The sequence below is a fragment of the Bombyx mori genome, chromosome 2 (assembly GCF_030269925.1).
Source record: "Bombyx mori chromosome 2, ASM3026992v2".
Classification (NCBI taxonomy): domain Eukaryota; kingdom Metazoa; phylum Arthropoda; class Insecta; order Lepidoptera; family Bombycidae; genus Bombyx; species Bombyx mori.
Window position 1 is genome coordinate 7,147,021 of NC_085108.1, and position 23,600 is coordinate 7,170,620.

The window sequence follows — 23,600 nt, forward strand, 5'->3', positions numbered from 1 at the left end:
ACCCCGCGAATGTTGGCGAATGTCGGTGCTTTTGAATCATTTCTCGTCTTCTAGTTTGTTCGCTTGTACAAGAGTAAGCTCTTTCTGGATCGGACGGATTTTTCGTTACGCGCTGTAAATAGAGCGACTGTCTTGATTCGTTTTTTTGTGAAAATATTTAAAATTTTCTGTTCGCTGTCAATCGATTTGGTATAAGAGAAAATTCATTGGCGAAATCCTTTATTGAACGCACTAGCTTGATAGTAAGAAGATAGAGGCAGTGAAAAAAATTAATTTTGATACTATTGACAGTTGTTATAAAAAATTAGTCTAAACACCGTTTTTTATTTTTTTATTCTTTTCTTGTTATTATTTTAATTTACCACACTGTCCCATTCTATCAATTGTATCTTTTTCAAACTACCCACCAATTTTTTTAAATCACATTCATACGTACACAGAAAAATAACACTAAATAAATGAGTTTACGAATTAATTTTGTTTGACTTCGCTTTAGCATCGTTCACTACATGGTTGGACCAGTGGTGATGGCTACTTGTGTACCAGCCTACGTTCCAACCTTTAGAATTGAAATGACTTAAGTAAAAACTTTAAGAAAATGAGTTTTATACTTTGAGGTACTTATAAACATGTATTCTATCAGTTTATAAAGCTTCAATTCAAGGTGGGTGGCGCATTTACGTTGTAGATATCTATGTGCTCCAGTAACCACTTAACACCAGGGTAGCTGTGAGCTCGTCCACCCATCTAAGCAATAAAAATAATAATTATAAAATAAAAATATTAAAATTAAACTTGACTTTTAGTTACAAGCACAAAGAACACTTTCCGTCTTTTTAAAATCTCTAGGCTTAAAGTATTAAAATTAAACCTTAAAAATTACAATTCTACAATTACAGCTTTTGGTCCTTAACAAAAAAAAACAAGACGCTTGGATTAAGTAACTTCAATACTAAAAGCGCGAATTGTATTTCGTCTATAGTAGTCAACAAATAATCTAAACTAGTGGACCCGCACTAGTCGAAATTTAACTATAATTATGTCATTGAAATTATAAGTTTAAAGATTATTATGGTTCTATTGTCAAACACTTATTACTTTACACTAGTTTACACTATTAAGTATTATACTTCTTTATAATCACAGATTTCGCCAAAACTACACTATAGATAAATAATATTAAAGACAAACAATAGTAATCTTTTTTTCTTAAAGGGTTTGATGACCTGGTAGCTAAGAACTTTAAGTCATGTCTTATTTTAGTTTTTATTCTTATTTTTATGAAAATGATAAAATGGAGTGAAATGAAATGAATATGATTAATTTGAGACATTAATCAACTGAGATGAAATTAAATGAAATGAAATGAGATGATATGGGATGAAATATAATCTCAGTAAAATGGTGGTCATTTACTAAGATTTTTTCAGTTGACTTTTTGGAGGATCCCGAGAAGTTACGTCCAACGGCTTTGTTTAATTTTCCCACATTTGTGCACTTTCACAGATATTAAACAGTTAATTAACCACCGTTATTACACATTTAAACCAGAAGAAACACTAAATAGACAAAATACAACAAATCACACAACTTCACTCCTCGCGTTCCCGCCAAAAAGTCCTTCCAATAGTAATCTATTTTTTTTTTAAGAGATTTTATGACCTGGTAACTGAGACCTTTAAGTCATGTCTTATTTTAATCTTTATTCTTAATTTTATGAAAAATGATATTATGGAGTGAAATGAAATGAAAATGATTAATTTGAGACATTAATCAACTGGGATGAAATTAAATGAGATGATATGAGATGAAATCTAATCTCAGTAAAATGGTGGTCATTTACTAAGATTTTTCAGTGGACTTTTTGGAGGATCCCGAGAAGTTACGTCCAGCGGCTTTGTTTCATTTTCCCACATTTGTGCACTTTCACAGATATTAAACAGTTAATAAACCACCATTATTACACATTTAAACCCGAAGAAACACTAAATAGACAAAATAAAACAAATCACACAACTTCACTCCTTGCGTTCCCGCCAAAAAGTCTCAATAGTAATCTATTCTCAATTTGACCACAGACTATATACAATAAGAAAAGTTTGACAATTGACAATAAACAAAGAGTATATTTATATGTACATATGTGTTCTGTCAAATACATGGTAGCTAGTGTGTGTAATATTTTTTTATTGATTTAATGTATATTTTTTATGAATAATTATTTAAAAAAATTAGCATTCTGCATTCCTTCTCTATATTCTGTATAAGTGTGGGAAATGTCATACTCGTCCGTCCGCGCAATTTTCGTAAAAAATGATACAAAGTTTTTGATTCGCGTATTTATATATAGATTTGCTGTCCATTACTCTGTATCTTAATAAAGAATCGTACTAGCGAGATATAAACTACGCAATGAAAGCCAATGAATTTTTTCTTAACGAATCGTTAAAATTGCTATGACGCATTTGCGCAATGCATCAGTGTGTGCTAAGTGCGAGTTTTTTAAAGTTCTCGATAGCGTAAAAGTTAACTCAAATTCGTATGCAGTTGCTTTTTTTTTTCCTACCTAAGCTGGTAGCCTAGAGAGGCTATTCCAGCGTAACCGTAAATAGTAGGTGAGCTCACGGGGCTCAAACCTGACAACGATGCTAAAACGAACCCTAGCAAGAGTCGTGCTTCGCAGAATCTACCACCGGATCGGAAACGCAACCCACTGAGAAGATCCGGCGAGAAACTCAGTGGGCTGTGTCTGAGAGTTAATTTACTCGTCGAGCCATTCGTCGCAAGCGACGGGTTCGAAGAGAACGGTGACCGGATGCAGTTGCAACAGCGCCCCTAGCGGCAAACGTACGCAAACTTTCTGACTCCATACAAAATTGAGTTAACTTTTACGTTATCGAGAACGTTAAGAAACTCACACTGGGAGCACTGCAAGTGGTTATCGTGATTTCGACCTTATGTCACCCGGATAAATGCTTTATAAACATTTTATGATATAGTAACGTAAAATACGTGTTACCCGGATCCAGTTTGTATATCGAGGGTTGAGAGGTTATTTAGTTTAATGACATTTTTGAAATTTTACAGGAGAGCCATATGGAGTTTAAAATTAGGATAAAATATCATTAAAAAAAACTTCACATATTTGAATGTATTAAACTTAATTGAAGTTCAATTAAATACATTAAACTGTTGATACTAATCTATATATATATAAATGAATTGCTGTTCGTTAGTCTCGCTCAAACTCGAGAACGGCTAGACCGATTTGGCTAATTTTGGTCTTGAATTATTCGTAAAAGTCCAGAGAAGGTTTAAAAGGTCGATAAATATGAAAATGCTCGCAATTAAATAAAAATAACAATTTTGTTTTTCCTTTTGACGTGTTCCCCGTCGGACGAATTCCTTTTGTTTGTTTTAAGTTTATTTTATACAAAAGTTTAGGTTTTTTATTTGTCGACTGAGGCACTACGAAGTCTGCCGGGTCAGCTAGTACTAAATAAAACGCACCTTTAATTACAAAGATAAATGTTGCGTTTTAAGCGGAATGTCGCTTATACCAAATATCCTTTTAACCCTCGATAAATATGTATATAATAATATAGCAAATGACGAATGCTCAGCGTCTATACCTCTGTTATTTAATTACCAAAATAAATCGCGCTTCTAATATAGACACAATAAGACGTGAAATTAAAAAAAAAATGCTTACGAAAAAGTAATTTCCAGTCAAATTATTAACGTGATTTCTCTTTAAAAATAAACTTTTGCTTAACCGGGAGTTAAAAAATCGAACGTAAATTTCCATAATTTCACACAGGACTTAAGATAAAAGCTCTTTGCAAGTTTTAGATCTGGCTTTATAAGTCGAACGAATTATATAACTGCGAATTTTTGGTGATTAAACTCTAGCGGTAGTAACGTTTTCTTTATGTTATTTTTGTTTCTGTTACTGACTTCATTCCAATGGATCAAGTTGAGTCAGTGTCGTATACAGGGTGTCCCAGAAAGAATGGATAATCCTGAAACACCTCATAGTAGAGATATTGGGGACTCAAAATAAAAAAAAATGTTCTTAGGTAGTAGCCAAATTAAAAATAAAGAAAAAACACAAAATTTCATGATTAAAATTAAAGTTCAAACTTTTATAAAAAATAACACTAGCTACATATACGATTTCCTGCATATTCCTTAGTTTATAGTCCATGTAGAATATTATAACACCAAAAAGCCTATGGATTTCAATTATTTGTAGCTGTTGTATATTCCAGAAAGGCACTGCAGTATAGAAAATATTACCTTTTTTTTTTTAAATACGTAATTTGGGTACCACCTGAGAATTGTGGTGTTTCAGGATTACCCATTCTTTCTAGGACACCCTGTATATATATACATAAAGCATTCGGTTCGTGTGTAATTTCAAATATCTAATTGTTTTGTGTGTATGTGTAATACCGAGAGATGAAACGCTATATTCTTTAAAAAAGCGTCATTTCACTAAATACGCGACATTTATCTTTTTAATTAAAGGTCCGCTTTATTTGGTATCAGCATCAACAATTCGATGTTTTCAATCGCGATCTTCAATTATTTTCAAAAATAGCTGAACAAGTTATTTTGTTATGATAATTTTCCCAAATTTTAAACTTTAAATGACTCTCGCAAATAGCTTTTCACCTTTCGATATAAATAAATCTATTTAAAGATTCTAACTATGATTTTCCTTAACTTAGTTCTGATCTAAAAATCGAAGCCCAGAAAACTAAGTAAAACTACCAACATACAAATCCATCCAAATATCCAATGATCCAAATGACAATTCTGAAGTCGGCCATTAGTCTGACCCTTATGTGGGTCGGTGAACCGTCTCATTCGCTTCGTAGGGCCTTATATTTTTAATTGAATTCACAGGCCGATGTTTATTTACTACCGAAGAAAATGGACGAATACGTCGCCAGCCTCCACCTGCCGACCTTCGACGCTCATCTCACCGAGTTAACGGACGAGCAAGCGAAATACCTCGGTCTCAACAAAGTCGGCCCGTTCAAACCTAATTACTATAGATACTAATAGTTAGTGTGGTTTTTTGTTTGTATACGCGGGTAGCGTTTACGATTTCGATGGCGATTTGCTCGTTTGAGCTCTGAAGCTTGTATACAGGGCGATTTGCTCCGAAGCCTTTATACAGGGTGTGTTTTATTTGACACGAAGGCCGGATATTCGTATATAGAGATCGGGTCTTCAGCGTGGTATCTCAAGGTGGGTTCATTATCGTTTCTACATTTATAAGTCCCCTAAATATCCACTTAAAACTATACTGGTGGTAGGACCTCTTGTGAGTCCGCGCGGGTAGGTACCACCGCCCTGCCTATTTCTGCCGTGTAGCAGTAATGCGTTTCGGTTTGACGGGCGGGGCAGACGTTGTAACTATACTTGAGATCTTAGAACTTATGTCTCAAGGTGGGTGGCGCATTTACGTTGTAGATTTCAATGGGATCCAGTAACCACTTAACACCAGGTGGACTGTGAGCTAGTCCACCCATCTAAGCCATAAAAAAAACTTTCCTCCACATTGTTTGGTATGGGTGGCATGAACTGTATAGTACAGACTACCACCAGCCATTTCCTTAACCAGATCTGACCATCTGGCTGCTAAGCGGTTACCCGAGCCCATGGACATCTACAACGTAAATGCGCCACCCACCTTGAGATATAAGTTCTAAGGTCTCAGTATAGTTACAACGGCTGCCCCGCCCTTCAAACCGAAACGCATCACTGCTTCGCGGCAGAAGTAGGCAGGGCGGTGGAACCTACCCGTGCGTACTCACAAATCCTCCTACCATCAGTAATTACGCAACTTGTAATTTTTGCAGGTTTTGATTTTTATTACACGATGTGTTCCTTCACCGTGGAAGTCAATCGTGAACATTTGTTGAGTACGTAAATTGATTAGAAAAATTGGTACCCGCCAGCGAGATTCGAACGTCGGTGCATCGCTCAACACGAACGCACCGGACGTCTTATCCTTTAAGCCACGACGACTTAAACGTCACGCGCGGTCGCGATCCTCAGCAGTGAGGGAAAGAGAGAGAGAATCACTTATGTGTCGTCATTCGGGTTTGCCTGATTACTGTGAATAAGCACGCATCGAAATCGTCAACGAACTCATTATATCGTAGTACTGATAATGTATTTTTGCTGTACGGTGATGACGATGATAATATTATTATATATTATTTTGAAATTCTTTATTCGAATTCACAGAATAAGGACGTTTTATATATGAGTCGACTATTATCAAAGCCGACAATGTGACTTTTGGACAATTATTAGTAAATCAGAAAAACGAATTATTGACTTTGTATTCCATTGGCAGTCACAAAACTCTTCTGAACGACATCTTAGATAAATAACAGGTTAAGTATTAACCTTTATTTAATGCAGGTTTTGAAACGTATTCTTTGAAGGAGACGATTATATTCAAATCAATCTATATTGACATATCAATAACATTTTTTTGTCCAAATGCACAGATTGCCACCTTTGATAATAGACGACTCATATATCATATTCGACCGACATGTTGTATGTTTGAATTACAAAAACAAAAAAACATGAGATTAATTTAATAACATTAATTACCCATGGTGAAATTTGTACTATATCTACTATGTATTATATATTATTGTTTTTTATATTTTCTGCCGCGGGGGGAAGTGAGGAAGCTTTTACAGGCTCTCTTGTGAGTCCGCACGGGTAGGGACCACCGCCCTGCCTATTTCTGCCGTGAAGCAGTAATGCGTTTCGGTTTGAAGGGTGGGCCGTTGCACTGTGCTGTTAAAACTGAGACCTTAGAACTCATGTCTCAAGGTAGGTGGCGGCATTTGCGTTGTCTATGGGCTCCAGTCACCACTTAACGCCAAGTGGGCTGTGAGCTTGTCCGCCCATCAAAGCAATAATAAAAACATCGTTACCTATGTTTGAATTTTTTAATTTATGATCACGAGGGCACCTTTCTAGTTTAGAATTGTTAATGGTTCTAATACATTATCGCAAAAAGATACACCAAAGAAAGTTCCTATAAAGAATTTCAAATCTACGAAAAAAAAAATAGTGAATTAAAAAAAAACCTAAATAAAAAAAATAAGCTTAAGGCTTTACGAACGGATCAGTCTAAAGTTTAAGATTAATGACGTGCTAGTGATATTGTTGTTATTTCGTTTAAAGAATTGATAGGACACATGCATTAGCTGTGCGGAGTTAGATCCGTTTGCGTCAATAAGAAAGTTAAAAAAAAAGAGTCACTTAGATGATTTATTAATATGGAGGGTAGAAATAAGGAGCACAATAAGTCTCCGTATGGGACTTTTTGGTGGGAAGGAGGAGTGAAGTTGTGTGATTTGTTTTATTTTGTCTATTTAGTGTTTCTTCGGATTTAAATGTGTAATAATGGTGGTTTGTTAACTGTTTAATATCTGTGAAAGTGCACAAATGTGGGAAAATGAAACAAAGCCGCTGGACATAACTTCTCAAGATCCACCAATAAGTCCACTGAAAAAATCTTAGTAAATGATCACCATTTTACTGAGATTATATTTCATCTCATATCATCTCATTTAATTTCATCCGTAAATGTCTCAAATTAATCATCTTCATTTCATTTCACTCCATAATATCACTTTTCATAAAAATATGGATATACATTAAAATAAGACATGACTTAAAGGTCTCAGTTACCAGGTCATAAAATCCTTTAAAAAAAGTGTCCGTATGGTTTACAAAGCAAGTTACTATTGGAAACGATATCAAACGATATGAATATAGCAGTTTTATACAGAGCTAAATGTGCTATTTAATATTTTTCATGACTTGTGTAGTTAAAACAATATGTAGTATTTCAAATATCAACTATGTATTTGTTTTCATTACTATTTACGTAGGAAGTGTGTCTTTACCTTCTTAATTAAGTAAACTTAAAATGTCATAAATGGCGGTATTTCTAAATCCTTCCACTTGCTACAGTGGCGCCACCTTAATTGGCCCCGAGATAGTGCTTCTTACTTATACCCTCCATATTTAATAATTTTTGGCACATTAATGACAAATTCCAAGGCGCCATTTTGATTTTCAAATAGACAATGATGAGATGTTACGTCTAATGCAATAAGAATTGGATTGAATTGCATGCATTCCGATTCACAGACCCACCGCGACCTCATGTCTGAAGGCGGGACGGTATTCTACAATCTATGTAATTAACCCTTTTAGAGCTTTAGAGCTTATTTTCACAGATTTATTTTGCAGAAATTGCTAAAGGGTTTTTTGTTTTGGTATTCCGACGCTCTGCACTTTATACGCATCAGCAGAGAGTCGATATATCGACGGTTCGCGCTGAACTAATCCCACGATTAAACTGTGCATTCGTCGGTATTCCGACGCTCCACACTTTATGCGCATTATACAGAGTCGATATATCGACGCTCCGTGCTCAAAGGGTTAATGAAGTAATCGTTCAAGACTTAAACACAAAAGCATTTCAATTCTATTCTTATCTCGAGGCTTTTATTTTGGCTGTGCTTGACGCGGATATGGTACAGTGGTATCGCGCGCGCTAATCTTATCGAGGGGTGAAAGGATATATTTGTTTTAAGCAAAATTTTTGTAATTTTACGAGAGAGGTGACATTTAAAGTTTAAAATTTGATAAAAAAAATTATAACAAAAATAATCGGTTGTCTGTAAAATCGGTTTACTGACGATAGTTGAACGTGACAACGTCATAAGAAAATACTGATGGAGGAATGGTTTCATTTTTCAATTATCGCAATTATCGTTGCTATAAACAATTGACACCACATTCACTTTTCACTGAACTTCATACCTGACGAAAACATGTAAATGTATTATTGTATAGCAGCTGTCCACGCGGATGCATCGCTCACTCAAGTAGGAGAGAGACAGATGTCGAACGCTGCCGAACGCGGAGGCCGATTGTGCCTCTTTGTCGCTCGTTGCGCGCTCTCGCTTGCACTTCAGGCCTTAAATGGAACGCCTCAGAGCGAGGTAACGCCGAATGAGTCATGCTTTTTCGTGCGTGCAGCCGGCTCCACCGACTTATAAGACGTTGTCACGTCAAAAATGCTTCTCCAGCTATTCGAATGGACTAAACTTAATTGAAGTTCAATTAAAAATATCGAATTGTTAATGCTAACATCAAATGAAACGCACCTTTAATTATTACAAAGATAAATATCGCTTAGATCAAATAGCCTTTGATCTCTCGTTATACCCTCGGGTCGTTGCTTCATGCCTGGATACTTAGCACTGCTATTGTCAGTGTCAATAATGCTGTATTGTTTCGTAAGAATCGCTTGCTGCTATTACGTATTGATGAAGGACGAGTCCTTCAATGCGTAACTGCTTAGTATCGCCTCACAGTGGACGGTGTTAAGCGAGATAGTCGCATTTAATTTTATAATTATTATTTTTTTGTTTTTAAACACAATTAAATTTTTATTTCTGATGAAGTTTTTATATAATGTTTATTTTAAAATGTGTTAATTGTTTTTTTTTGGTTTTATTATTCTTTTAAAATGTGTTAATTTGTTTTTTTTTTTTGGAACGGAGTTCCTTATCGCATTTTGTATGCGGGTTGAGAGTCTAGACCCCAAAAAAGCGACATTCGATGAGAAATTACATAAAAAATTACACCTTTTTGTGGTGATTTTTGAGGCGGTTCCCGATCACCTAGGAAATTGAATCTTTTTAATATCGATCGAGGTAGCAAATCAATTTCGAAAATATATTTGATGATAAATAATAAGATAGTCATGTTTTTTTTTATCCATTATTATTCAAGAAATTTATCTGCATTGCTAGCTTTACTTGTATTTTTGTTTTTGTTTTAAATAATATAATATGATCTTTTTTTTAATATTTAATGAAATAAAATTTTCCAGCTTACCTACGTTTTGTGTAACATAAATACGAAAACAAAATTTAAAGCCCTTATTATCTCTATTTAAATTAATATTTTAAACAATTTAATTTAAGATTGAAAATTATTTCTCTTCATTGAATGACAGGTGAGTGAGCTTGTATAAGAAAAATCTTTTTAAAACTTAGAGCTTTTTCTTTACATACCAACATTAAAAGATCTAGCAAAAGGAACTCCGTTCCAACCAGTTGTCAACGAGATACGTCTTTATCTTCTTTCAATAATCTTTTTTAATTTAGACGTTATATACATAATATTTATGTATGTATGTATGTATGTATGTATTAGCAAACAGGTATGTGTTAACTGGCTTAGGAAATTTCACGAAAGCGTTGCCTAAAAAGAAAAGAGTGTAGATGAATTTTTAGATAATCAATTGTTCTGCGGTGATAACGAAATGAATTTAAGTTGTCGTGTTCACTGATGCTCACGACGGATAACGCTGCTAAGTGTAGATGAAACTCGCTATGCGTTTGTCCAGTGTTTCGTCTATGAGACCTGAGTACTGCTGAGTAGATATTTTTATACCATGTGACCGTTTATTCTGTTTTTTTTCCATAGATATAACCCCCTAACCCATGAATCAGCTCGCTGAGTTTCTCGCCGGATCTTCTCAGCGGGTCGCGATTCCGACCGTTGCTCTTGAGCTGTTAGGTCTCCTTCGGAGGCGCTCGGGTGGCTGTTAGCAAATCCCACCCCTCTTGGCTGAGCCGTTGCTCGCTCAGCTGCCCTGGTGAAACTGGAAAGGCCTCCGGGCCACCAGCAATCATTCAATACTAAAAAAAAAAAGATATAACCCGCTGAGTTTCTCGCCGGCTCGTCTCAGTGGGTCGCGATTCCGATCCGGTGGTAGATTCAGCGAAGCACCGCTCTTGTTAGGGCTGGTGTTAGCAAATTCTCTCAGGTTGAGCCCGTGACCTACCCGTCAGGGCGTAGCTGAAATAGCCTCTTATGCTATCAGCGAATAGGTGGTGGAAAACTGTTTTTTTTTTTAATAATTAGCTATTGCCCGTTGCACTAAGACTAACTGAAACAACCATATTGGCTGGAGTTCCAATGCTGTTTTTTTTCCTACCTACACTGATAGCCTTGAGAGGCTATTTCAGCTTCGCCCTAACATGTAGGTGAGCTCACGGGGCTCAAACCTGACGACGTTGCTAACACGAACCCTAGCAAGAGCCGTGCTTCGCAGAATCTACCACCGGATCGGAAACGCGACCCACTGAGAAGATCCGGCGAGAAACTCAGTGGGCTGTGTCTGAGGGTTAATTTACTCGTTGAGCCCTTCATCGCAAGCGACGGGTTCGACGAGAACGATGACCGGTCGATATGGACGCGACATACAGTAACCGTATGAAGTTTTGACTCATACTAAAAGACGTGTAGAACACAATCATACCTTAGTTTTTGCTAGTGGTAGGGTGTGTTGCGAGCCAATACGTGTAAATACCATCGCCCCGCCCATTTTTGCCGCGAAACAGTAATGCGTTTCGGTCTGAAGGGGCGTCACAGCGATATATACTGTGATTTCCTTTTTCACCGTGTGTATTTGTGATCTCCACGTGCTCAAGACGATCTGATTAATACCCCTTCGATTTCAGACTACGGTTGATTGTCTAAGGGCGGATTCGACCAAACTTAAATTTAAACTCGAGTAACTATACGAGGAATAACCTATTCCATGATTTTAATCTCGAGTAAATTCATAGTCGTTTTTCCACGTATACTTGCGCTAGGAATAACAATACGCGAATAGCAGAGTGAATGGTGAACAAAAATAAAATCCGGCAAATAAATGTTGTTGTGCAACGGCATAGTGTAAGAGCATACAAATCGTCAACTCGATTTTGCCGTATTTTAGTGTGAAAAAGTAGCTGTTGTGTAAGATATCCAGCTGTCAAACGTATTATTTTTATTTCTTGTTTGTTTGAGGGAATTGTCAAGTTTTGTCGTGTGGTTTTATCTTTTTTCGTTTAAACGTTGCATTCAGACTATTAATAATCATTTAGTGCATTGCGTTGACTTGAAATTAAAACAGAATAAATATTTATGAAATGACAGAAATCAGATGTTGGACTGACAGACGCCATTACTTTATTCTAGGAATAGCTCCGTTATTCCGTGCGAAACGGCGGTATAGTAACAATTCCCGAATAGGCCCACTATTCTTAGAATTGTAGATGGTAAAACGTAAAATTGATTTACTCTCGATTAACTGACGAGTTATTCTAAGAATAAGATTTACTCTTGTTTGGTCGAATCGACCCTTAGTATTATAATAATTTCACTCATTGTTTGTAGATAGGGTTGCCACGTTTTTTTTTGCAGATAAAGTGCATTGGTTATTATAGGTAAAAAAGAAAAGTACATCGTATTAAAATAAAGTACATTTTATTATTATCATGTTTAAATACACATCTTTTCTTATAATTAAACAAGAAATTGTGACAATTAATGAGAGTGGTTGACATTATGTTGAAATATTTGCTAAAAAAACAAGTGCATAGGTGATGTGGCGTTGGCGAGTGGCGACATCTATTGAGCAATCGATGTATTTCGATTTGAAAAAATACATAGGTATGACTAAACTTTTCAAAATCCCAAAGAAACTAAATCCCGCCAATTATAGTATTTATGTGTATTTTATTGTTCACATAAAGTATAGAGTATAATTAGTTGAAATTACGTAAAATACTTTATTATAAAGTACGGGTGGCAACCCTATTTGTAGACCGCTATATAAATAAAAATATTGAATACAGATTCATTTGCTTATCACCGCAGTATGTATGTAAAATGTGAATTGCGGCTGGCGATTTTAGAGCTGAGTTTTAGACTAAGAGGGTGCGTATTGTTGCCATGTTTTATAAATAAATGTTTTAAAAAAAAAAAAAGAACAAAATTTTGTTTTATTTTCCTTACCCGATTTTCTGTCGTCCACTACCGGGGTAATTTTGTCTTTCTGTCTTTGGAGTTCTACGTTTACATACGATGAACGCATTTTGAAACATTTCAATTTTATTTTTATTTTTTGTTGCTTAAATGGGTGGCGAACTCACAGCTCACCTGGTGTTAGGTGGTTAGTGGAGCTCATAGATATTTACAACGTAAATGCGCCGCCCATCTTGAGATATGAGTTCTAAGGTCAAACCGAAACGCATTACTGCTTCACGGCAGAAATAGGCAGCGTGGTGGTACCTACCCGCGCGGACTCACAAAAGGTCCTACCACTAGTAAAATTGTTTAGATAGATATATAGTTTAATTCGATTTAGTTTTGTTTAGGATTAAATCTTTAAGTACAGTACCCGATGTTAATAATTAGATATTTCCCAAAGAAATTGTCGTTTATTATTGAGAAAGTTAATGATATATATATTTTTTTCATATATACAAATTTTTTATTATTATATTTCCATCTATACTTACTCTGGCCATAAATACTGTTACAATTAAAAATAAACAAATATTACATTTGAATTTGGAATCTGTCATTTTTATATGAATGCTCGTTGAGTTTTCTCATTTTGGCGCCAATACACTGTAAAATATTTTGCGATATTAAAATGGAGTGGGGTGATAAAGAGAACCGAATCGCTGTGATTGCATTACACAAAGTAGGTATGGAACCAAATGCAATTTTTAAAACTCTCCATACGCTTGGTATTAGTAAAATGTTTTTGTACCGGGCTATTAATAGGTGCAATGAGACCTCCTCTGTTTGTGACAGAAAAAGATCTGAGTGTCCACGTAGTGTTCGTACGAAAAAGGTGGTCAACGGATTAAGGGAAAGAATTCGAAGAAATCCTGTCCGAAAACAAAAGATTTTATCTCGGGAGATGAAGATAGCACCTAGATTCTAGGTCCTAGAACCATGTCGCGTATTTTAAAAGATGACTTAGGACTTGCAGCCTATAAGATACGTACTGGTCATTTCTTAACTGATAATTTAAAAGAGAATAGGGTGGTAAAATCGAAACAACTACTGAAGCGGTACGCAAAGGGAGGTCATAGAAAAATTTTGTTTACGGATGAGAATTTTTTTACAATTGAGCAACATTTTAACAAACAATATGACCATATTTATGCTCAAAGCTCTAAGGAAGCTTCCCAATTAGTCGACAGAGTGCAACGTGGGCACTATCCGACTTCAGTGATGGTTTGGTGGGGTATTAGCTATGAAGGAGTGACTGAGCCATACTTTTGTGAAAAAGGTATCAAAACATCGGCAGAAGTGTATCAAGATACCATTCTTGAGAAGGTAGTGAAGCCCCTTAACAACACCATGTTCAATAATCAAGAATGGTCCTTCCAGCAAGACTCGGCGCCAGGTCATAAAGCTCGGTCTACGCAGTCTTGGTTGGAAACGAACGTTTCGGACTTCATCAGAGCTGAAGACTGGCCGTCGTCTAGTCCCGTTCTTAATCCGCTGGATTATGATTTATGGTCAGTTTTAGAGAGTACGGCTTGCTCTAAACGCCATGATAATTTGGAGTCCCTAAAACAATCCGTACGATTGGCAGTGAAAAATTTTCCCATGGAAAGAGTGCGTGCTTCTATTGATAACTGGCATTAACGTTTAAAGGACTGTATTGCAGCCAATGGAGACCACTTCGAATAAGCTTTTTATACTATAAATAGTTTTATATTTATGTATTAAACTAACACACTGTAAAAGTAATAAATGTTATTTGCAATAGATTTTTTTTTATTTTTTATTGTAACAGTATTTATAGCCAGACTAAATAAATTGACATTTCATTATATTTCGAAGTCGTCGTGGCCTAAAGGATAAGACGTCCGGTGCATTCGTGTTGAGCGATGCACCGGTGTTCGAATCCCGCAGGCGGGTACCAATTTTTCTAATGAAATACGTACTTAACAAACGTTCACGATTGACTTCCACGGCGAAGGAATAACATCGTGTAATAAAAATCAAACTAGCAAAATTATAATTTGCGTTATTACTGGTGGTAGGACCTTTTGTGAGTCCGCACGGGTAGGTACCACCGCCCTGCCTATTTCTGCGGTGAAACAGTAATGCGTTTCGGTTTGAAGGGTAGGGCAGCCGCTGTAACATTTTTTGCTACCTAGGTATATAACCTTGAGAGGCTATTTCAGCGTAACCTTAACTAGTAGGTGAGCTCACGGGGCTCAAACCTGACGACGTTGCTAACACGAAGCCTAGCAAGAGCCATGCTTTGCGAAATCTATCACCGGATCCGAAAAGGGGACCCACTGAGAAGATCCGGCAAGAAACTCAGTGGGCTGTGTCTGTAGTTTAATTTACTCGGCGAGACGGGTTCGACGAGAACGATGACCGGTGCTTGGGGTACCTAAAACCATCGTTAGTGGATCGGGAGGATCAGAAATGACGTGAGGGTGGGCCGTGAACTCGTTCACACATTAAATAAAAAAATTGAAATCCGAAACAAATTCCATATTTGTGAATTAAACGGTATGATTTACAAATGTCAATGCAATTCAATGGATTAATTTTAAAAGTACTAGAAGTCTTAATTAGTGTTCATTCAAAGAACAGCTTAGTTCGGATATTGCACACGATCGGTCGCACGGTTGGACGCAGTCACCGTCTGTCGATGTCATCGGTGAGTTCAAACCATTTATTAGTCAATAACTAGTACCTAATTGCCAATAAACAGCTTTCGAAATAGCTACATAATAGCTAGGAAAAATATGAATTAAAATAATGTAACAGTTTATATTAATACTGGTAAATTTCCCGCCATTTGTAGATTAGAATTTTCCAAACTTTACTGCTACTGAATAATAGATGGCGCTATGAGCAAATAATTTGACAAGGAAAACGATTTGTGAAAACAACGAAAGAATGATTTTCTTAACTTTTTTGCTATTAATATTATCAAATAAATTAAAATTTCTTATTTATTAGGTTAATATATTGAATTTTGTCACTTAAAATTTACATGTAAATGAATGATACATAATGCGATCCACTGTGCCATCTATCCGATACAATCCGTACCTGTACAACGTAAGAACCTTTTAACAAATGTATAAATTTGACACAAGTATAAATAGATGGCGCTACTAGTCAAAAATATTTTGTCATTTTGATTTTCAAAATAAAAGATTTTATTGTTGTCATTGGATTTTGTTGTTATAAACTTTGAGTTAAGATAGTAAATGCTTTAGTTTTTAAATTAACATGTGTAGTGATTTTTATATTTCGATTTAATTATTTTTTTAATTAACCCACAATCACAATGCCACATGCTGTGCTGCTTAGAAAAGCATAATAATAATGGTATTATTGAAGTGAAAACTTCTTTAGAATCGTTGTGATTTCAAACCGGATGCAACGGAAAAAACGACAGGATGTAAGAGACACAAATACAAAAATGTGTAGGATGAAGCCAGCAAAGAATGAGACAGAAATATACATACTATTTAATACAGCGCCATCTGTGAGATTTTTTAATACTAACGTGTGTATGAAAGCTCTTGTAGTGAATTTTAATTTAGGATTATACGTAAAATTAAAATATCAATTCACAGAGGGCGCTACCTTACAATTATTTACTAATGACAAAATTTTACATATACTTAAGACGTTTAGGATAATTGTATTTTAATTTTGGAAAGTTTCACTTCTACCACGTGTGAATTGCACACATTTTGTTTTTTTCTTTATAACGAAGGTAAGCTAATGAGAAATGATTCAAAGAAATTATTGTTTATTAATTATTTTAACCGTTAATACCAACCGCCTGCCGACTTTTTTGTTTATATGTTATTTGAAAACGTCAATAAACGTTATTATAAATTTTTGCAAATCTATTATTACCTATTAGTTTTTAGCTTCGATAAAACTAAATCCAGAATGTTTGTAATATGTGTTTCAGTCTTTTGTTGATTTTTATACACCTCTTTGAATTTAATTAAAAACTTCTAACGTTGGCAAGGCGAAATAACGAAAGTTCATGATGAGATAAATGAGATAGTAATCTGTTTGAGTCAAATTTGTGGACAAATTCACGGCATCCTTGAGGACGAACTCTTGTCGGAGTCCATGGACATCACGTCGTGAATGCCGTCACCCATCTTGAGACTTGATTATCCAATCTTACAAACATTGTGCTTACTGCGAGTTTTTTAACGTTCTCGATAGCGTAAAAGTTAACTCAAATTTGTATGAAGCTGGAAAGTTTGCCTGCGTTTGCCGCTAGGGGCGCTGTTCCAACTGCATACTATGTTGAGTGAGCTTTAACGCTATCGAGAACGTTAAAAAACTCTCACTAAGCACAGGAATAAGCAGGTTGTTGGCATCTAATAGTGCGGACCTCAATGTCCTACTATCAGTAGTTACGCAAATTCAGATGTAGGTTTTTTCCTTATGATACGGTTTTTTTTCTTTTATTGCTTAGATGGGTGGACGAGCTCACAGCCCACCTGGTGTTAAGTGGTTACTGGAGCCCATAGACATCTACAACGTAAATGCGCCACCCACCTTGAGATATATGTTCTAAGGTCTCAGTATAGTTACAACGGCTACCCCACCCTTCAAACCGAAACGCATTACTGCTTCACGGCAGAAATAGGCAGATGGTGGTAACTACCCGTGCGGACTCACAAGAGGTCTTACCACCAGTGATTACGCAAATTAGAATTTTGCGGGTTTGATTTTTTTTACACGATGTTATTCCTTCACCGTGGAATTCAATCGTGAACATTTGTTAAGTACGTAATTCATTAGAAAAATTGGTACCCGCCTGCGGGATTCGAACACCGATGCATCGCAACAACGAATGCACCGGACGTCTTATTCTTTAGGCCACGACGACTTCAAAACGGTGTTATTCCTTCATCGTGGAATTCATTCGTGAACATTTTTTAGGCGGGATGAGCACAGACATTAATCCTTTAGACCTGGGGGTTCTATCTCGACCATCGCGATTTCAAACTTTTTAAAATTCGACGGACTTTTGATTGTCGAAAATACGGATTTATTCCTACCGCTATATAATAACTCAATTGCTCAACCTTCCGTGTTTTGTCTAATTTCTTATCGAAATTCCCTTATATATACAGGATGATGTTATTCCGTTCTCGTCGCCTATTGGTTTGATTTCATTATTCATATCTTTAATTCAATCTAAAATTTACAAAGGTTGGAATGTTTAGTTTTTTTTTTTATCTAATCTCTAGCAGCCTAAGAATATATTCCAGCTACGCCCGGTAGGTGAGCTCACGGGCTCAAACTGAGAGAGTTTGCTAACTGTAACAAGAGCAGTGCTTCGCAGAATCTACCTTAGATTAATTCGCGAAGCATTTGCTCTTGAGTTGTTAGGTCTCCTTCGGAGGCACTCGGGCAGCTGTTAGCAAATCCCACCCCTCTTGGCTGAGCCTTTGCTCGCCCACCTGTCCTGGTGAAACTGGAAAGGCCTCCGGGCCATCAGGAATCCTTCAATCATAAAAAAAAGAATCTACCGCGGCATCGGAATCGCGACCCACTGAGAAGATCCGGCGAGAAACTCAATAGTTCATTCATACTACCAAGAACCATGATGCTTCAAATATTAACCGTAGATAGCACTTATCGGCAAACCTCATTGTCTTTTATAAAACCTGGTGGTAGGACCTGAATCCACACTGGTAGGTACCACCGCCCTGTCATTTATGCCGTATCAGTAATGCGTTTCGGTTTGAGGGGCGGGGCAGCCGTTGTAACTATACTGAGACCTTAGAACTCATATCTCAAGGTGGGTGGCGCATTTACGTTGTAAATGTCTACGGGCTCCGGTAACCATTTAACACCAGGTGGGCTGTGTCCTCGTTCATCCACTTAAGCAAAATATATATATTTCTGCCGCGCGATCATAATGCTTCAAAGCCTTCAAACACTAGCCGTACTTAGCTATCAACGGCAAACGTCATTGGGTTTTAAAAAAAAACCTTCATTTTTTTTACATATTTTTTATCGGTCACGGAAAAACATCACGCTGTATTCTCGCGTATCGATTTTAAATCATACATTTAATTACGAATCACAAGTAATGTTACTATCAGTTTATCGTTGTACATCGAATCAATATCGGTTTATACACAAAAATAAAATACATTTCGCATCGCCAATATTATAATGTCATGAATAATGACAAGAAAACGTTCTGGTAATTGTGTTGTTATAAAACTGATCTATCATCGGTTTTCGTGCGTAAAAAACTACTCTGGTGAGTTTTGTTTTGTACGTTTTTTCCTTTCTTTCTTTCTGCTGAGATAGCTATCGGTTAAGATAACGTTTTAACTGATAAGCGATAAGTGTATAACGGGCGTATCTAGTTGGTATTAACAAATGACCTAGCAGTTGTTAAAATCTGACGATCTGTATGGAGGGCGGCTTTGCAGCGGCTCGGCTCTGCCCTGGTATTGTTGATGGGCGACGGTAACCACTCACTATCAGGTGGGCCGTATGCTCGACTGCCTACACGGGCAATAAATAAATATTTAAAAAAATTAAATCGAAATTCGTACTTGATCAGATGTCGACATTAAAATCAATTTTACGATTTATTCTCGCCTTTTTTTTTTAAATTAACTTTAAATTATTTAAGACATTGCGAATATTTAACAGTTTCCGCTGTTACGTAGATCTGTAAAAGTGCTTTTAATTATGTACAACATTCGTGGAAATCGAAGTGAAGATTTTTTTTTACGAAATTTCACGCAAAATTGCATTAAAACAATACAACCTTTCATACATTTTATTGTTTCTTTAATAGTCAACGATAAAGGTCTGTTGATTTTTTTTTTTATATTTTTTTTATTGCTTAGATGGGTGGACGAGCTCACAGCCCACCTGGTGTTAAGTGGTTACTGGAGCCCATAGACATCCACAACGTAAATGCGCCACCCACCTTGAGATACAAGTTCTAAGGTCTCAAGTATAGTAATATTTGTCGAAAGAATAAGCTTTTGTATCATTTCTTGATATAGATGAACGTAATATGACATGTCCTTCTTCAAACGAGGCTTATGGAGAGTATTAAGCGGTAGGCAGCGGCTTGGCTCTGCCCCTGGCATTGCTGAAGTCCATGAGCGACGGTAACCACTCACCATCAGGTGGACCGTATGCTCGTCTGCCTACAAGGGCAATAAAAATAATAATAATAATAATAATATCAACAAATAGATGGTATTGTTTAAAAATAACTCAACATTCTAGGAATCTTAGCTTCGTGACAGCCATAACAAGAGCTACAACGACAGCGGGACTATCTTATTTAGCAGTTGATAATTACAATTCGCTCGATACAATTAGATACGCATTAATATATTGTGATAAATTCAAATGATCGATATGAAAACGATGGATTGAATACTTTACCTGTGGTAGGATGTTTTGTGAGCCCGCACGGGTAGGTACCACCACCCTGCCTATTTCTCCTGTGAAACAGTAACGCCTTCCATTTTGAAGGGTGGGGCAGTCATTGTACTACAGAACTGAGTATTAAAACTCATATCTGAGGGGTGGGTGGCAGTATATACGTTGTAGATTTCTATGGCATCTGACTACCTCTTATCACCAGGTGATCCGTGAGCTCGTCCACCAACGTAAGAAATAAATAAGAAGCTCTCTTTCTCTCTTTCTCCTGGGCGCTGTCTCCTACAAACCTGGACCAATATGGCTCCAATATTAGACTGGTCTAATCTGTCAAGACATGAGTCTTTGAACCCTTCTTATTTAGCTTAATTTTATCTTAATTTGATGAAATTATTTGTAAAAATTGTGTTTTGCCTACAGAGTTTCTCGTCGGATCTTCTCAATGAGCCCTTAGGCTACAAAAAAGTAGTTGTGTTATTAATTTTAATAGTATCTAACAAAAGTTCTGCTTGTTTTACCAATAGCCATAGCCGATACATTTATTGCCACTATTATTTAGTTTTATATGTTACTTATGGCATTATTATACGTATTATAAAGGTATGGATGTAATCTATACTAGTACTAGTAATATATTATAAATCTACAGTGGTTTTTACGGATGTTCCGTTATAACTACTGAACCGTGCATCCGATTGACTTGAAACTTGGTATCCATGTAGAAAATACATGTACTTAATGGATAGGCTAATATTGATATGAGTGTTGGACTCCCTAATAATAATAATAATAATGTTTTTATTGCAAGTAACCATGACTCATATAAATTGTTAATAAGACTTAGACCTTTGTTAGTAGTTATATTTACATCACAATGAATTACTGTCGTAACATCCCATGGGAGATGGCACCACAGCGACCCATGTATACACAGTCCAGCCTGCTTGCGATCATGCTCAGGATACTGTTGGAGCTGGCCCTCACTCTGCTTACCAGAGATGCACACCTCTTACGCATGGTAGCGTAAAAACAATCTATGTGCGCGTCTGCAAACATCCCTGATGCGCTACAAAAGCGGGGCAGCACCACCAGCACCCTAAACGCAATAATGATAATAATGACAATGAATAATAATGTTAATTTTAAATGCCCAGCGAAGCGGGCGAGTACGGCTAGTGTTATAATAATACGCGTGCAATCATCGCGTTCACACGTAAATAATTATCGCAATTAAAAAATCTATTTTCTCGGTATTTTTCGATCGTATCTCTCCGGACATTTCGATTATTAGTCACTGGATTATAAATTGAAAACAGATGAGTTTTTTTATGGTTACCGTCGCCCATGTACTTCAGCAATGCCAGGGGCAGAGCCAAGCCGCTGCTTACCGTTAAGTATTCTCCACAAGCCTCGTTTGAAGAAGGACATGTCATAGCGCTCGGGAAACACCGTGGAGGGGAGCTCATTCCATAGCCGGATGGGACGTGGCAAAAAAGATCTCTGGAAACGCACTGTGGATGAACGCAGTGGCTCCAGGAGTATGGATGAACTCTACTCCGGTTGCGGGCGGTGAAATAGTAAAAACGAGATGGTAGTATCATCTTAAATAATTCCTCAGAGCACTCCCCATGGAACATACGTTGCGTAGGACTGAGTAAAGCCAAGGTTCCGTGGTCAAGACGAATTCTTTTAGTGTCTATCTATTCGTTGGGAGCCTAAGAAACTATTCCAGCCACGCGCGGACGGTTAGTTGAGCTCACGGGCTCAGCCTGTGAGAATTAGCTAACATTAGCCCTAGCAAAAGCAGCGCTTCACTAAATCTACCGCCGCCTCAGTTCACTGACACGCCAGCGACATCTTAAATTATTAATCTATACTTATATAAAAATCTACAATGGTTTTTACGGATATTCCATTATAACTACTGAACCATGCATCCGATTGACTTGAAACTTGGTATCCATGTAGAAAATACATGTACTTAATGGATAGGCTAATATTTATATGAGTGTTGGACTCCCTACACCAGTTGCGGGGGCGTTAATGATGAGAATATTTGTGGGGGTGAAAAATAATAATGTTAATTTTAAATGCCCAGCGAAGCGGACGGGTAAAGCTAGTAAGTAGATAAAACTGATCGATGTACCCTCATTTTGTTCATTCAAAGTTTAGTCACATCAGAATTGACAAGTTAGAGAACACGCTTACAGATTTGAAGCGTATTATCATTATTCCTGCCCTTCTCCCAGTCACCTTTTTCTGCCGTGAAGCAGTAATTCGTTTCGGCTTGAAGGGTGGAGCAGCCGTTGTAACTATACTTGAGACCTTAGAACTTATATAATAAAAATAAAAACTGAGGTAGGAGCGATATGTCTTCTCCTTCCATACTCTTCTATCGTATACCATCTCTCCCTTCTTACACATATCATCTTTTACGTAATCACAATTGAAGCGTTTCCACATGTCTAAATCAATTTTAAGATTTGTTCTCGCCTTTTTTTAAATTAATGTTAAACTAGAGGTCCCGCAGTAGTCGAGATTCGACTATAATTAATTGGAATTGTAAGTTTGTACACTATTATGATTGTATTTTATACTTCTATAATCACAAACTTCGCCAAGACTACACTATAGAAAAATATTAATAAAGACAAACAATATTTAATCTATTCTCAATTTGACAACAGACGTCAAGAACAAAAGTTTGACAATAAATAGTATGCATGCGTGTGTGCGTCAAATACATGGTATGTAGTGTGTGTAACGTTTTCTTTATTGATTTAATGTATGCATTATTTAAAAAAAATATTAGCAATGTCCACTTCTTCTCTATATTCTCTATAAGAGTGGAAAATTTCATACTCCTCCGTCTGCGCAATTTTCGTAAAAAGGGATACAAAGTTTTTTCTTCACGTATTAATATATAGATAATCACAGTATTCGCCAAAACTGTACTATAGATTAATAATATTAAAGACAAACAATATTAATCTATTTTCAATTCGACCAATTTTAAACAATAACAAAAGTTTTCCAATTGACAGTAAACAAAGAGTATATTTTTATGTATGTGTTATCTTAAATACATGGTAGTGTGTGTAATGTTTTCTTTATTGATTTAAAGTATGCATTATTTAAAAAAAAAATTAGCATTGTGGACTCCTTCTCTATATTCTCTATAAGTGTGAGAAATTTCATACTCCTCCGTCCGCGCAATTTTCGTAAAAAGGGATACAAAG

The 23,600-nt window shown here is 36.4% G+C and overlaps 2 protein-coding genes across 15 annotated transcripts in view; both read left to right on the plus strand.

The window, feature by feature from the left end:
• Positions 1–6,977, plus strand: part of LOC101737039 (adenosylhomocysteinase-like 1) — a 43,431-nt gene extending 36,454 nt beyond the window's left edge. For all 14 annotated transcript variants that reach the window (XM_021352676.3, XM_062673635.1, XM_062673652.1 and 11 more), the window contains one exon: positions 4,912–6,977. In XM_021352676.3, the coding sequence (XP_021208351.1) occupies positions 4,912–5,070 (159 nt within the window). In that variant the 3' untranslated portion in view covers positions 5,071–6,977. The remainder of the gene's footprint in view (positions 1–4,911) is intronic.
• Positions 6,978–19,049: 12,072 nt separating this feature from the next.
• The window catches only part of LOC101737466 (mucin-17), a 90,805-nt gene continuing 86,254 nt past the window's right edge, over positions 19,050–23,600 (plus strand). The window contains exon 1 of the mRNA XM_038015497.2: positions 19,050–19,210. The gene's annotated coding sequence lies outside the window, so the exon portion shown is untranslated. The remainder of the gene's footprint in view (positions 19,211–23,600) is intronic.